Below are 15,581 nucleotides of genomic sequence, written 5' to 3' on the forward strand. Positions count from 1 at the left end.
CAGGAAGATGCCCCTTCTCCTTCAATGAACTTACGATGTCATCCATGGAAAACACTTTCTTCTCTCTTCTTCGAAGTTTTTCACGGACACACTTCGGTTTACGTTTTAATTCGTGTACAATGTCTGAGAAAAAATTGCAAGTTTCGGTCGCCTTGTCTTCCATTTCTACTTTCGACTGTATACCACAATCAATTACTTGAAAACCAACTGCACTCTGAAATAAAGAAATAATTTCGTTATGTATGATTGAAATAACTCAAGGCTTGATGAAAAAATATTATAAGAAAACTTTGGGGGTGTGAAAACATCCTTATACTAACGTTTTCGACACAATTCGCGTCTTCTGCATTGGATAAATGGGACATGCTTTCCACGGAAGAATTCTCATTGGCAACATTCTCCACGCAATCAGTAGCTTCTGCAGAGGGCAAATCAAGCACGGATTCGAGGACAGAACGCTAAAAACAAAAATATGGAACTGTATTACAACATTGCTTAGACCTATGTAGCCCATTTGTGTCCGTACGAAATAAATTCACAAAAGTCAAAAGCACACACATAGCAAGGAAATTAATTAGCTACCTCAAATGGAGAAGCATCGTTGTCACTCAAAATCCTAACATGTCGTCGTGGCTATTTATTTGGTGGCATCAAATGTGTCGGAAAGTCAGAAACTGATGGCACTGCTTAGGGTCTGAGACGTTTCTTCCACGTTCCAGGGCTCACTACGTAATCATCTTGTCGGAAAAGGTTTCCGCAAAGAAAACTGCAAAACGTAGGTTTAAAATCTTTCCGCTTCACGGAAGTAATCCACTTCTTTAGCAGCTCTGGGTGCTTTAGAGGAAACCTGTTCAAAAACATCGAATTAGCAAACGCACTAAGTCTGTATTGTATCGGTAGTCCAATTACCTGTGAAATGGTAAGTCACTTTCCTTACTCCATCGCTTCGTACAATTGAAAGCGGAACAAGAAATCACCATTTCGATAATCCTTAATTCCTTATACACCGTACAGACCGAGAGAAACTTCTTGGCAAATTCGAATATGGCGGGCAATACAGACGATAGTAATCAGCTGGTAGAGCCATCTATCGGTAGGTCCGGTAGTTGAGCATCCCTCATTTCGCTAGCTTTAGACGCCTGTGCCAACGATAAGCAGACGACAATCCGGTCGGTTGACACAACTTGGTGAATTGGTAAAACATTAAGACGCTGGGGGAAAAAAAGTCGCGGAAAGTTATCGTCAACGAACGTTTCAATATTTTGGGTCTGCTGTTTTTCATTACTAGAAAATATCTTTAAACTATAACACATAAAAACTTATTTAGAGATGCGAGAATCACGCGTTGCTACCTTGTTTTTGATTGTCACTTTGCGACTGCTGGTGAATGTGAATGTGTCAGAGCAGCATGTCTGTTGACATTATGTTGTTGATGCAGTGTATTCGGAATTGAGTCTGTAGTGCGTCGCTAAGCCTCTTGCAAAGTCAACGCTTTTATGAAAGTTTCCTAGAGGCACATATATACTATGATTTCAGTCGTATACAGATTACCTGCGTACAAAATTCTACTCTGAAAATGAAGAAAAGCTTACGTTGTCATTTGGGCATCATATAAGAAACTAGTTTATTTCAGTGTTTTGCAACGAGTGGTGTTCCCAACGCCATTGGATTGTGGAAAGATGGAAGGCAAGGAAAGAAACGAGCACATTCTTGCTTTGAAAGGTAACGGATGGGTTTTATGGATTGTTAACAGAATAATACGAGTATCCGTATAATTTGCTTACGGTGATGTAGGATATGTGAAAATTTTATGCATCGTTTGATTGTTTTCTTTTTAAATGCCGTAAGCTTCCATCATAATCTTAACACGTTTCGCTTTTTGCATTCTGTATTGTCAGGGAGTAAGTTAGTTTTGTCACACTGCAAAATACTGCGTTATGATGGAAGTCACTCGTTTGAGGATAATTTGTGTGTTTATATTCACCCGACGACAATTCAGCACAACAGTATAGGACAGTTAAATACCAGAAGTAATAATATATGTATACCAAGTAGGATAGTAGGTGAAGATAGGGCAGGAGATCTGACATAACCTTATCATAGGAACCGTCCTAACATTCACGTTAGCAAGTTGGCAAAAATCTTGATCGCGAATTTCGGCCAGACGAAGACCTCCCTCCTTCCACAAGCGACACCAGTTCTTTAACACTGCCTTAACGACTTCGTTTTGTATATAATTAGGAAAGTAGATTACATGTAACTAGTCTACAACGAGCTAACATATTACACAAAAGTATATTCAGTGATATATCTAGACCATGAAAGTGTTATGTTACACTTCTGAAAAAATAACAAATTTTATTACACTTCTGAAGGGTACATACATGCAAACACCCAGATTATATCCATCACAGCTTGTCTTGCAGCTGGCACCATACACTGTGGAGATGTGTTGCATTGCTGCTGTTTAATTTTCTTTTGTAATACTTATACTTTCTAGTATATAAATACATGGAAATTGTAGCATTTCATGTTTCCTAAATAGTGGCTTACATGTTGATCTTTGGTCTACCCTTCCATAGCTATAGTAATGGCTATTAGTTTGCAGGTCGCCATATTTAGCCCTTCTCATAAACATTTGTATATGTATAGGGAGGTTACAGGGGATTATGGAAGTGTCTGATTCCACCTGTCAGCTTTGACACATGACGTCATCAATATGGAGGAAATGGCTCTTCTAAGCATCTCCAATGTGGCGCCTGTAATGTCACTACGGCAAGAAACACGAAAATATGTATAAATAAGACAGTAACATTTCCCTCCAAAAATACAATCAAACTAATGGGGGTTTTAAGGAGGGGGCAAGCTGAATACAACAGTAAAAAAAACACACACACACCACAATCCCAAATCACACAAAATGGCGAACAAAAAAATTAAAAAATAAATAAATAAATAAAAAAATAAAATTCTACAGGAATCGGACACTTCCCTTTACGCATGTAGGTAAATTGTAGCTGACGAAACAAAAACACCAATGCCTACAGCAAACACTATAAAAATTGGAATCAGACATTTTCCTTGACCACAGCTGACGATACCAAAACACCAATACCTATATATAAAACTACGGAAATTGGGATCGGTCGTTTCAGTTGACCTATATAGGTCAATCATGACTGTTGATATGAAAAAACCACCACCTACAACTATGAAAAACAAACCAAAACCACAACACCTCAAAAATCCAAAAGTCTAACATCCCTACGTAAATTAACACACATTCAGTACACAAAACATTACAACTCGGGGGGGGGGGGGGGGGGGGGGGGGGGAAATTTTACTTACCACCAACAAATGTTGAGATGGCACCATCAAACACAACATGACGACATCTACAAACACAACCTACTCAAAGTCCGCACCGTAATGACGTCACACACAACAACACCCAACACCCTTACGTCATGAGTCAAAGCAGACAGATAGAATTGAATGCTTCCGTTGACCCGGTTACAGCAGGGGCTTGCTTGTAGAGCTTTGTTACAAAATTTGAATAGCCCTTTCAGGTAATTCATCTATTTCACTATTAGTTTTAACCCAAAAAACTATTTCATAATATACACTCCTGGAAATGGAAAAAAGAACACATTGACACCGGTGTGTCAGACCCACCATACTTGCTCCGGACACAGCGAGAGGGCTGTACAAGCAATGATCACACGCACGGCACAGCGGACACACCAGGAACCGCGGTGTTGGCCGTCGAATGGCGCTAGCTGCGCAGCATTTGTGCACCGCTGCCGTCAGTGTCAGCCAGTTTGCCGTGGCATACGGAGCTCCATCGCAGTCTTTAACACTGGTAGCATGCCGCGACAGCGTGGACGTGAACCGTATGTGCAGTTGACGGACTTTGAGCGAGGGCGTATAGTGGGCATGCGGGAGGCCGGGTGGATGTACCGCCGAATTGCTCAACACGTGGGGCGTGAGGTCTCCACAGTACATCGATGTTGTCGCCAGTGGTCGGCGGAAGGTGCACGTGCCCGTTGACCTGGGACCGGACCGCAGCGACCCACGGATGCACGCCAAGACCGTAGGATCCTACGCAGTGCCGTAGGGGACCGCACCGCCACTTCCCAGCAAATTAGGGACACTGTTGCTCCTGGGGTATCCGCGAGGACCATTCGCAACCGTCTCCATGAAGCTGGGCTACGGTCCCGCACACCGTTAGGCCGTCTTCCGCTCACGCCCCAACATCGTGCAGCCCGCCTCCAGTGGTGTCGCGGCAGGCGTGAATGGAGGGACGAATGGAGACTTGTCGTCTTCAGCGATGAGAGTCGCTTCTGCCTTGGTGCCAATGATGGTCGTATGCGTGTTTGGCGCCGTGCAGGTGAGCGCCACAATCAGGACTGCATACGACCGAGGCACACAGGGCCAACACCCGGCATCATGGTGTGGGGAGCGATCTCCTACACTGGCCGTACACCACTGGTGATCGTCGAGGGGATACTGAATAGTCCACGGTACATCCAAACCGTCATCGAACCCATCGTTCTACCATTCCTAGACCGGCAAGGGAACTTGCTGTTCCAACAGGACAGTGCACGTCCGCATGTATCCCGTGCCACCCAACGTGCTCTAGAAGGTGTAAGTCAACTACCCTGGCCAGCAAGATCTCCGGATCTGTCCCCCATTGAGCATGTTTGGGACTGGATGAAGCGTCGTCCCACGCGGTCTGCACGTCCAGCACAAACGCTGGTCCAACTGAGGCGCCAGGTGGAAATGGCATGGCAAGCCGTTCCACAGGACTACATCCAGCATCTCTACGATCGTCTCCATGGGAGAATAGCAGCCTGCATTGCTGCGAAAGGTGGATATACACTGTACTAGTGCCGACATTGTGCATGCTCTGTTGCCTGTGTCTATGTGCCTGTGGTTCTGTCAGTGTGATCATGTGATGTATCTGACCCCAGGAATGTGTCAATAAAGTTTCCCCTTCCTGGGACAATGAATTCACGGTGTTCTTATTTCAATTTCCAGGAGTGTACAAGCGACTGGAAGTAGCCAACATAAGCGATTCTAGCACCTTCTGAGAAGCTTCCGAAATGATGCTTGGAGCAAATCCTGACAAATTGATGAGAGAGATTCTAGTTTAAGTCTTGATCGACCACCCAGTACCAGTTGGATATCTTGGTTCTGATTCATTTTCCAAACTGAGTGTAATTTTTCTTCACACTGAGGGTCAGCCTGTTGGCATTGAACTATGAATTTATGGACTTGCGGAATTGATCAGTTGCTGTAGACAGAGATTCCTTAACATTACTCACTATTACACTAGTGTCATCTGCAAAAAATATGATCATAGCTACATTTTCTGTGGATTGTATGTCATTTGTACAAATAGCAGAAAGAAGGTGGCCTAACACACCACCATGTGCTACATCTGATTTGACTTTCTTTGCATCAGATATTGAGTGAGTTGATGCGAGTTCCATGTGATCTATTTTACAAACCACGTTTTCTATCCCTCTTATTCTCAGTACTTCCAGCTTATGATTTATATTATTTTTCAAGTCAGCAGCCCTTTTTCTCACTATATACTAACCACACATGAGTGAATGAGACATCGTTAGAAAGGTTTCTTAACCGGTTTCTGACCTTGCATACCAATTTTGTGCTAAAACTTAGTATTTGCGGAAAGCTGTAACATAAGAGATTTTTAACTGTTACAAACACAATGGTATCATGGTTGCCCAGCTTCATGTCTATATTTTATGAACCTAAGTTGTGAATCGTGAATGAGAGGGCTTCTTTTCATATAACCTTATTACAAATGCAATTTTGTTTTAATGCCCTTATCTGTATACAGTATTGTCATAGATAGTAACTGTGACCATTGCGGTAGTCAGTTATCTCTGCCCATCGTACAAGTTGACGTTTTGAAACGACAAACATACTGTAGAATGAAACTTCCTGGCCAGTTAAAATTATGTGCTGGAGTGAGACTCAATCTTAAGGCCTTTTCCTTTTGCAGAAAAGCGCTCTCCCAACTCAGATATCCAAATGTGACTCATGACCCATTCTCGCAATTTCACTTCTGCCATTACCTCATTCTGTAGAATTATTACATTCATTAGATCCACCAGGATTACTGTTGGAGAAACATTGTTGTCATGTTAAAAAGAAATCTGAATGCTAAACAGAGCTTAATGGAGCACGCTTGGTTGTAACAAAGCTAAATGAACCAACAATTAAGGCTCAGCTGACTGACACAGGGAAAAATGTTGTAATGCCATGAATAAACTGAACATCATCTGATCCAAGCATGCCTTTTCAGTTGACAAGAATGCAGTTAAATATTAAAATTTCATTTGCGATCACTTTAAACAATTTAAAAGAGCAGAATTATGTTTACCACTGTCTGTCTGTCTTTACTCATAGGCAGTTTTGTTTATGCTTTCCAAAGATAACTAAATAAATTAACATTTTTGTATCCCTTAAAGGAAATTAAAAACAAAATGTACAATAAAAGTAAAACCACAAAAACATATATACCAACCAAAGTAAGTAGGTTCACAAATCGGTTATCCAGTAATGGTAAACACAATATGCCGATCACACAGTCTCTCAAGTAGCAAGCATACACTTCTCAAACCGGGGACTCGTCTGTATGGAATGCCATATGTTGTCCCACCTACAAAGCCTCATATACTGGTCACTAGTCCAAGGTGCAGCAACTTTGGTCAGTCTTATATCTTCTCCACAAACATTAACACCTCACATTTGCAGTTAAAGGTAATAACTGAAAGAATTTAATCTTGCTCAATATGTTGTCCCCATTGCAACAAGCAAGGACCTTCTCATGAACTTCATTGTCACATTGATAAGTAACTAAAAACAAAACATAAAATTAAATCTCCAAACATAAACAGCACACAACACTAATAATTCCAAACCTGAGAGCTGATCTGTTGTGTATAACTGCCAACATCAAAGTAGGCCCTGACTCACTAACGAACCACAACAAACTCTTCCAATATTAATATCAAAAACAGCCCTCAAGGAGTTCAGTATCTATAACACCACTTACAAATATTAAGGAACATAAAAATCTTACACTAGAGTGTGCCACTGCATACTCACTCTCTCTCTCTCTCTCTCTCTCTCTCTCTCTCTCTCTCTCTCTCTCTCTCTCTCTCTCTCTCTCACACACACACACACTCTCTCTCTCTCTCTCTCTCTCTCTCTCTCTCTCTCTGCAAACATGATGATAGGTCTTTTGTGCCAAAATTAATGTTGTCAACATTTGTAAGGGCAATCTCCTGCTGTTCTTGTGTCTCCCCCACCCCCATCCCTTTTTTTTTTCTTTTTTTTTTTTTTTACAATTTTCCATTCCGATTGCTTGGCACTTGGCACCGTTGTTATCTTATCTTTTCTTAGCAGTTTTGCCTTTGCAATTACCTGTCAATATATTTTCTTATAAGTTTTCAGATATTCTACAAACAGGGTGCCTTTATACCTTTTTCATTTGAGAACTGAGACTTTTTAGAGTCCTATAGGAAAACTTAATGCCTGCCGTATCTAGGTACTATAGCCCTACATGTGTATTAAGAATTTCTACTTCTGCAGTGTTCATATTTAAAAATATGTAAAAAGACTTTCCATTCTATTTGTTATTCTTATGAGGCTATTTATAAGAGGGAAATGTGTTGAAGCTGTGCAGTATGCTAAGAAATAGCTGCTTTGGTACAGATCCATTCACAGTGTTTATACTGAAGTCCTCACAGGCAGTTATAGTGACCTGTTCCAACAGACTGAATATTAGTGAAAGCGTCTTATTTCCAGTTAAGTGACCTGCATATTGATATTATTATTACTACTTCACCCATGTCCCCATGTAACTCTAATGCAGCAGCTTCAAAATATTTTTTAATACACAACCTCACACCTCCTTTTATATTTAGCATTCCTAGAGAACTGACCAGCAAAATTGCAATGACTAATAATAACAATACCTATGTCTACAGTGTGCTCATTTCAAATGAAGACATTGAAATATCTCAAAAACTACACATCGCATAAAAAAAAAGGTTTTAATTCCAATTTGTTTGTCTAGAGTCGTGTCATCCAGTGATACCACACTTGATCCCCCCACACCACCATGTGCATGTATGGTGAGGGACAACTTTGAAATTGTCAGTGGGAACCACTATTTTTTTTATTGCAGATTCTGTGGCAGAATCTACAGATGTTTTCTCTGAAGCATTTTCTTCATTTTGCCGTAGATTGCTCTTTCACCGAAGGAATAGAAATGGGTACACAGTCGTAATTTATGGCGTGCTACTCCGTGACCCTTGAATATCCAATGGCATGTGGGACCCAATTTCCATGCTGTGAGGGTAGGACAGGCCAGTACTTCATAACTTCTAATTGGAAACCCCTTTCACAACATTGTATTCCTAAACATATTGAACTTTGGACTACTTGATGCGTCACTGTGGCCATGGTTTGAGGCAAATAAACTGTACTTTTCTTATTATAGTTTGTGTTTAAACGTAGTACTACCAGCTCCTGTACACTTAGTGATCCCTTTTAAAATAACAGTACACAGGATAGAAGCATATCTGGAGACATGTCATCACAGGCATTTCTGATGCAGTCAACCATGCCCTCACAGCCTGTTGACACTTGCTGGTACACCTTATCTTTTAAATGTCCCCACAGAAAGAAATCCGGCAACATCCGATCCGGTAGCCTAGCAGGCCAATTAATAGGGGCACCTCAGCTGATCCACCAGCCTATGTAATCAAGGTTTAACACGTCCCATACTTTAACTGCGTAATGCACTGAGCAACCATCATGCTGAAATCACATATGTTCTCGAACATGCAGGGCAGCATCCTGCTGTAGTACCAGTACTTTCTGTTCCAAAAACATTTGATATTTCCATCTATTCACTGTGCAGTTGATAAAACATGGACCAATGAGTTTGTTCCCTGTGATGCCACACTGACCAAGGACGTTGATGGTAAACTTGCCATAACTGGGGGGGGGGGGGGGGGGTGTCTACACTCTAGCAATGCATGGCATGCCTGTTAACAGTACCATTGTGAAAGTAGACTCATTGGAAAATAGTACTTTGGCAAAGAACATGGGGGTCATTTGCATTTGTTGACATGCCCACTCACAAAACACTACCCAGTTATAGAAATCGGTGCCTTGAAGTTCTTGATACAGTGATGTATTGGTGATACTTATGATGGTGTAGTAGTATGACAATACTACCTATGAACGTACCGGAATTGTGGTGTAAGTTTTTTGCTGGCCGTTAATCCATGTGTTGTGGTGCACTGCCACTAGTACAGTTATTTCATTATCTTCTCCTGTAACATGTTTGTTTCGTTTCCTTTTGCTGGTCTAGATGCTGGCATCAGATATAAAGGTGTGCACAACCTTGTAAAAAAAATGAACAAGAGTGAACTTTCTCTGGAAAACGCTTGGCATTCAAGGCAAAAGCAGCCGCAACATTTCTCCTACATTCTCTGTAAATCAGGATAATATAATTTTTTTTCTTCTGTGATTCCAACAGTCATCGTCCACTTGCACATGTGTTCTCCAAATGAGAGATCGGTGTGCAGGCAATAAACACTGTGTAAATATTGTAATGTTCAGAGCCACTATCTGTTCTATGTGTGCACAAAACGTGAGCTCCAGTAGCAGTTTACTGCCATTTATGATGCACTGTAGTTTGCTACATGGTCACAATGGCACATCGAATATGTTGGAGGAATATAACGTTGTGAATGAGGTTTCCACTTAGAAGTTGTGAAATGCTGGCCTGTCCTACCCTCACAGCATGGAGGTGTGGTCGCACGTGCCATTGGATATTCAAGGGCCATTGTGTAGTACATCACAAATTACGATTGTGTACTCACTTCTTTGCTCCAATCATAGCGTCATCTGTGGCAGAACAAAGAAAATGTTTCAGAGAACATGTATGTAGATTTTGCTGTAGAGTTGTAATCTGTAATAAAAAATGGCGGTTCCCATTGAAAATTTTAAAATGAGCCCACTACCACCCATGCACGAGGTGAGATGGCAGCTCGAGTATGGTATCTGTGGATGTCTCCCTCTGAGACAAACAAAATGAAATTTTTGATCTGATGTGTAGTTTCAGAGATATTTCAATAACTTCACTTAAAATGAGGACCCAATATATCCCTGCAGCAGTGCTACATGTTACACATACAGTCAGTATTGGCATCATTAACTCAAAATTTAAGTTCAAAAGATTTATATCTCAAAGTCTAGGTATTATAGCTGAAATATGAAAACATCTAGAACAGTTATACTGGTAACTGCTGTACTTATACTTCTGTGTACCATCTATTGCTGTTTTGAGGTGGGGCACCGAAAATTCTTGACTATTACAGATTGTAGGTACTTCTTAGATCTTTTCTTTGGTTGTATTGTCATGTCCACTACAGCTACTACTGATGAGGCTGGATTTAGTGCTGCCAGTAAAGAGTCTCTGTCTGCTGATGCCAGTACCAAGTCTCCAGTTGAAGGCGTAGGGTCCTCTGTTGCAGGCGTAGGGTCCTCTTCTGCAGTTCACTTGGCTTCAGCTGTAAGTGAACTAACATCGTCTGCTGTGGGTGCTATAACTTCTTCTGTAGGTGACCTGACATCAGTGACTATTGAACAGATATTTCACAGAATGTGCTGCCGTTTCTTTCTGTGGAACCAAATTTTCAAAAGTCTATCGAGACCAAATCGGGAGAACAAAGTAGGTGAGGAACATGTTCAGATATCAAATTATGTGTAGTCACCATTACGACTGCTGTAGTGTTGTTCTAGTGAAAGAGTACTTCCTTGTATTTTTTTTGCCATCTACAAATGGTTCTAGTGAATCACATTAGGAGCCAGTTATGTGTCTGTTTTTGTCCCCACAATGTAATCAAAATTAAATCCTGGAAGCCAGAGGAATTGTCATTCCCAACCAACAAAATATTCCTTCATGAAGCCTTGTAAGTCTTTCGCCATGCTTTCAGTTTCTCTTGTAGGGATGATGACAGATCCATGTGTTCATATGAGTTACATAGTGGCTTCCATTGCAGTTTTAATAGTAGATGTGTATGTGCATAATATGCATGAAAATATCTGTAGCAAATTAATGTTTTCTGAAGTTACCTTCCAGTTTCACTGTTATAGTGAAAAGTGCCTTAAACTAAATGCAGCTCAAATGTAGACATTTAGATCCATTACAGATCAGTCTCTTGGCATAACCTTTATTTCTCAATCACATTTGTTGGCTTCACAAACTCTCAATCAGATTGTCGCTCTCCAAACTAACGCAGGTGTTCGGGATAACATGTATGTTGGGACATGCTACAGATCAGTCTGTCACAATAGCTAAGATTTTAGAGTGAAATTGGGAGGGGGGGGGGGGGGTTGTCATTTGATTTTTGGATTGGTAGCACTGGTGCCTGGCTAAAGCTGTGTTTGTGTTACTGATTAAAAATAGTCATTTTTCATAGGATAAAGTGATTGTGTGAAGAATATTTTATGTATAAATTCATTTTTTATACCTCAGGGCTGTTGAAGATCTTGGGATCAATGGTTTTGTTTTTAAATTATCACATAAAATTGCATTGTGCTTAGGAGGCGATATTTTGCTGGAGTTATGTTTTTTAAGTGGAAAAATTAACTTGTCGCATTATATCGTACATCTGAATTGCTTTCCAGTAAGCCTAATTTTTGCATCTCATAAATTATGAAAATTTGGGGTACTGGAAAGCGCTAATAGTTTTAATTAGATTTCTGTGTTTTTAAGTTGTTGTGATGTGTGATAAGTGTGGTTGTTGCCACAGGGTAGTCAGGCAGAGTTGGTAGGTGTAGATTGTGGGCTGGAATTTCACTGGGGCAACTGCAGTGGAGAACTGAATGGAGGACGTAACAAGGCTCTCCCTCGGAACTGTAGGCTCTGCAGAAAAGATGGAGAATCATCAAACAGAAGGAAAAGATTTGTATCCTTCAGGCTGAATTAGATTGTGCGGAATTTCAACTAGATAGGTTGAAGGTGGAAAAAAACATCGTGGGAACTCGGTTAAGGTAACAAGTAATGGGTGAAAGGGGGAACAGCTCTGCAACTTCATGTACATTTGACCTTTCTGTCTCCGGTAAATTTGACTTGGTACCTGAAGTAGGAGGGGAAGAGACTCATCTAGGTGTAGGTTACAATTGAGTTCAGCACACTTCTAGCAAAGAAACTAAGTGTAGGTTGTTATCAGAAAAGGGTATAAAGAAGAGTCTTGCTGCTAGGTAGTAGCCATGAGAGGATGTAGACCAGTTGGTACAGGACAAATTAGGAGGAGGGAACCTGGTCATAAGTATTGTGAAGCAGAGTGCTAGTCTTATCCAGCTGACAGAGGACATAGGAATTTTTGTACAGATTTTGACTAGGAGGATCAGGTTATCTTGGAAGGTGGAGCAGGGAACAGTGTAGCTAAAGACAGAAATTACAGCAGTAGATGTAATTTCGATGAAATAAAAGTAACAACTACACACACAGGTATGACTTTTGTGGAGGTCCCACAGCATCGCGACCAGCTCTGTGTTATACTGCTGTGAGCCTTGTGAACACAGAGTTGAGCAGGCACTGCTGCTGCCAGAAATGAAATCACTCGAGTGCAGTGCCTGTTGCTACAATTGGGGAGATGAGGATATACTAGCCAAAGCCTACACCTGAACCAAAGAGGGGAAGATGGGTTGGCTGAGCTTCTTTCAGAAAATGTGTGTGTGTGGGGGGGGGGGGGGGGGAGGGGGGGGGGGGGACACTATCACATAATGTGAGAGCTCTGTGGTTATTGGTGTCCCAATGATATCTTTCTTCAGTTAGAATCAGCATTCAGGCACCCTAGAATGAAGAAATTAAAATAACTGAAGAGAATCAACATTCAGGCACCCTAGTATGAAGAAATTAAAATAACTGAAGAGTCACATGAAATGCTTAAGAATGCACAGAAAAGTAAGGAGACTACCTTACGTCATCAGAATATTAGTTGACTGAGTAATAAAATAAAAAAGCTTCTTGTCTGTTTAGAAAATTTAGAGCATCCTGTACCTATATGAGCACACATAACCACAGTGTTAGAGAAGTTAAATATAAAAGATCTCTAGTGTCTTACTCACGTAGAACTAATATGGGAAGAGGAGGAGTTGTTACATACAGTAAGACAAAATTAAAGCTCAAATACATTGAGACAAGGAGCTTTTGTAGTGATTAGCACATAGAGGTGTGTACTTGTGCATTGATACTGGAAAACAGTTCACTTTTAATTGTAACTGTACAATCCCCACTGGGGAATTTTTAACTGCTTATGAGGAATGTGGATTCCGTATTATGCCATCTGCCAGACAGTAGAAAGCAGTTAGTCTGTGGTGATATCAATGTAGATTTTATAAAAGATTCTGATAGGAAACCTTATTTATATCCTACAATTGAATTTCAGCAATCAACTTTCCAACACAAGCGGATAAAGACAATAGAACTCTAAAGATAATGTCTTCTGTGAAGCTCAAAGCAAGGAAATAACTGCATACTAAGTGCTCTTTATGACCAAGGTGGACAGCTAGTTAGGATAAATGAGATAGTTCCGGACATTGTAGGTACTTCTCAGTAGAAATCAGTGAGAATAATTAATGACTCCAGAACATATCTTGTTGAAAATAGTTTGCAAGAGATGAACTGGGATGAAATTTACACACGTCAAAAAAAGTTTTGCATTACCCCGTTTACCAGAACTCCTGAAGATAGACGTTGACTGTGGATATTTTATCACTGATACAGTCCCTTTGACTGTTCAGAGGTGTCCCAAAACCCGCCCAAACATGTAAACAACCATGCATGAGCAGTGCCTATTAGGCAAAGGGGGTTCGACAGCCGATCAGTTCAAGTCATTCCACCAAGAAGGAGGTACACGGCTTGTGTTGTCTGTAGTTCAACCACGCCTAGACGGTCAATACCGCGGTTCTATCATGTCCGCATTGTTACTTTGCCCCAGGAAGGGCTCTCTACAATGGAAGTGTCCAGGCGTCTCGGAGTGAACCAAAGGGATGTTGTTCGGACATGGAGTAGAGACAGGAGCTAATGATGACATGCCTCCCTCAGGCTGCCTAAGGGCCACTGCTGCAGTGGATGACCGCTACCTGCGGATTGTGGCTCGGAGGAACCCCAACAGCAATGCCTCCATGTTGAATAATGCTTTTCTTGCAGCCACAGGATGCCGTGTTACAACTCAAACTGTGTGCAATAGGCTGTATGATGTGCAACTTCACTCCTGACGTCCATGGTGAGGTCCATCTTTGCAATCGCAACACGATCCAGCGCGGTACAGATGGGCCCAACAGCATGTTGAATGGACTGCTCAGGATTGGCATTACATTCTCTTCACCGATGAGTGTCACATATGCCTTCAACCAGACAATCGTTGGAGACGTGTTTGGAGGCAGCGTGGTCAGGCTGAATGCCTTACACACACTGTCCAGTGAGTGCAGCAAGGTGGAGGTTACCTGCTGTTTTGGGGTGGCATTATGTGGGGCCAATGTACACCGCTGTTGATCATAGGAGACGCTGTAACAGCTGTAAGATACATGAATGCCATCCTCTGACCGATAGTGCAACCGTATCGGCGGCATATTGGCAAAGCATTCATCTTCATGGACGACAATTCGCACCCCGATTGTGCACATCTTGTGAATGACTTCCTTCAGCATAACGACATTGCTCGACTGGAGTGGCCAGCATGTTCGCCAACCATGAACTTTGTCAAACATGCTTGGGATAGATTGAAAAGGGCTGTTTTATGGACGACATGATCCACCAACCACTCTGAGGGATCTACACCGAATTGCTGTTAAGGAGTGGGATAATCTGGACCAACAGTGCCTTGATGAACTTGTGGATAGTATGCCACAGTGAATACAGGCATGCATAAATGCAGTAGGACATGCTCCTGGGTATTAGAGATACAGGTGTGTACAGCAGTGTGGACCACCACATTCGAAGGTCTTGCTGTATGGTGGTACAACTTGCAATGTGTGCTTTTCATGATCAATAAAAAGTGTGGAAATGATGTTTATGTTAATCTCTATTCCAATTTTCTGTACAGGTTCCAGAACTCTCGGAAATGAGGTGATGTAAAACTTTTTTTGATATGTGTATAATGAACCAAATGCTGACATAGAATTTAATCTATTCCATATAAATTCATAACATTATTTGAAAATAATTTCCCACATAAGCTACTCAGAGAGGACATTAAACCGCCATGTAAAAACTCTTTGCTCACTAGAGGGATTAAAGTATCTTGTGGAAAGGAAAGAGAATTGTTTCTCGTGGCAAGAACAAGTAAATATTGTGCAGTATTTGCACACTACAAAAACTACTCAATTACTAAGACAAGTTATTTAAAATCAAGGAACATACACATTATGTCAGAAATCAGTAATTCAAACAATAGACTTACGGCTTTATGGAATGTAATGGAATGAGAGACAGGACAACTGACCAAAGAACAGGA

At 41.2% G+C, this 15,581-nt stretch overlaps 1 protein-coding gene across 1 annotated transcript in view; it reads left to right on the forward strand.

Annotated features, from left to right (window-relative positions):
* The first annotated feature begins 1,364 nt into the window (after window positions 1–1,364).
* Window positions 1,365–15,581, forward strand: part of LOC126190715 (trafficking protein particle complex subunit 13) — a 226,094-nt gene continuing 211,877 nt past the window's right edge. The window contains exon 1 of the mRNA XM_049931188.1: window positions 1,365–1,722. Within this exon, the coding sequence (XP_049787145.1) occupies window positions 1,680–1,722 (43 nt within the window). The 5' untranslated portion in view covers window positions 1,365–1,679. The remainder of the gene's footprint in view (window positions 1,723–15,581) is intronic.

The sequence above is a fragment of the Schistocerca cancellata genome, chromosome 6 (genome assembly GCF_023864275.1).
Source record: "Schistocerca cancellata isolate TAMUIC-IGC-003103 chromosome 6, iqSchCanc2.1, whole genome shotgun sequence".
Taxonomy (NCBI): Eukaryota; Metazoa; Arthropoda; class Insecta; order Orthoptera; family Acrididae; genus Schistocerca; species Schistocerca cancellata.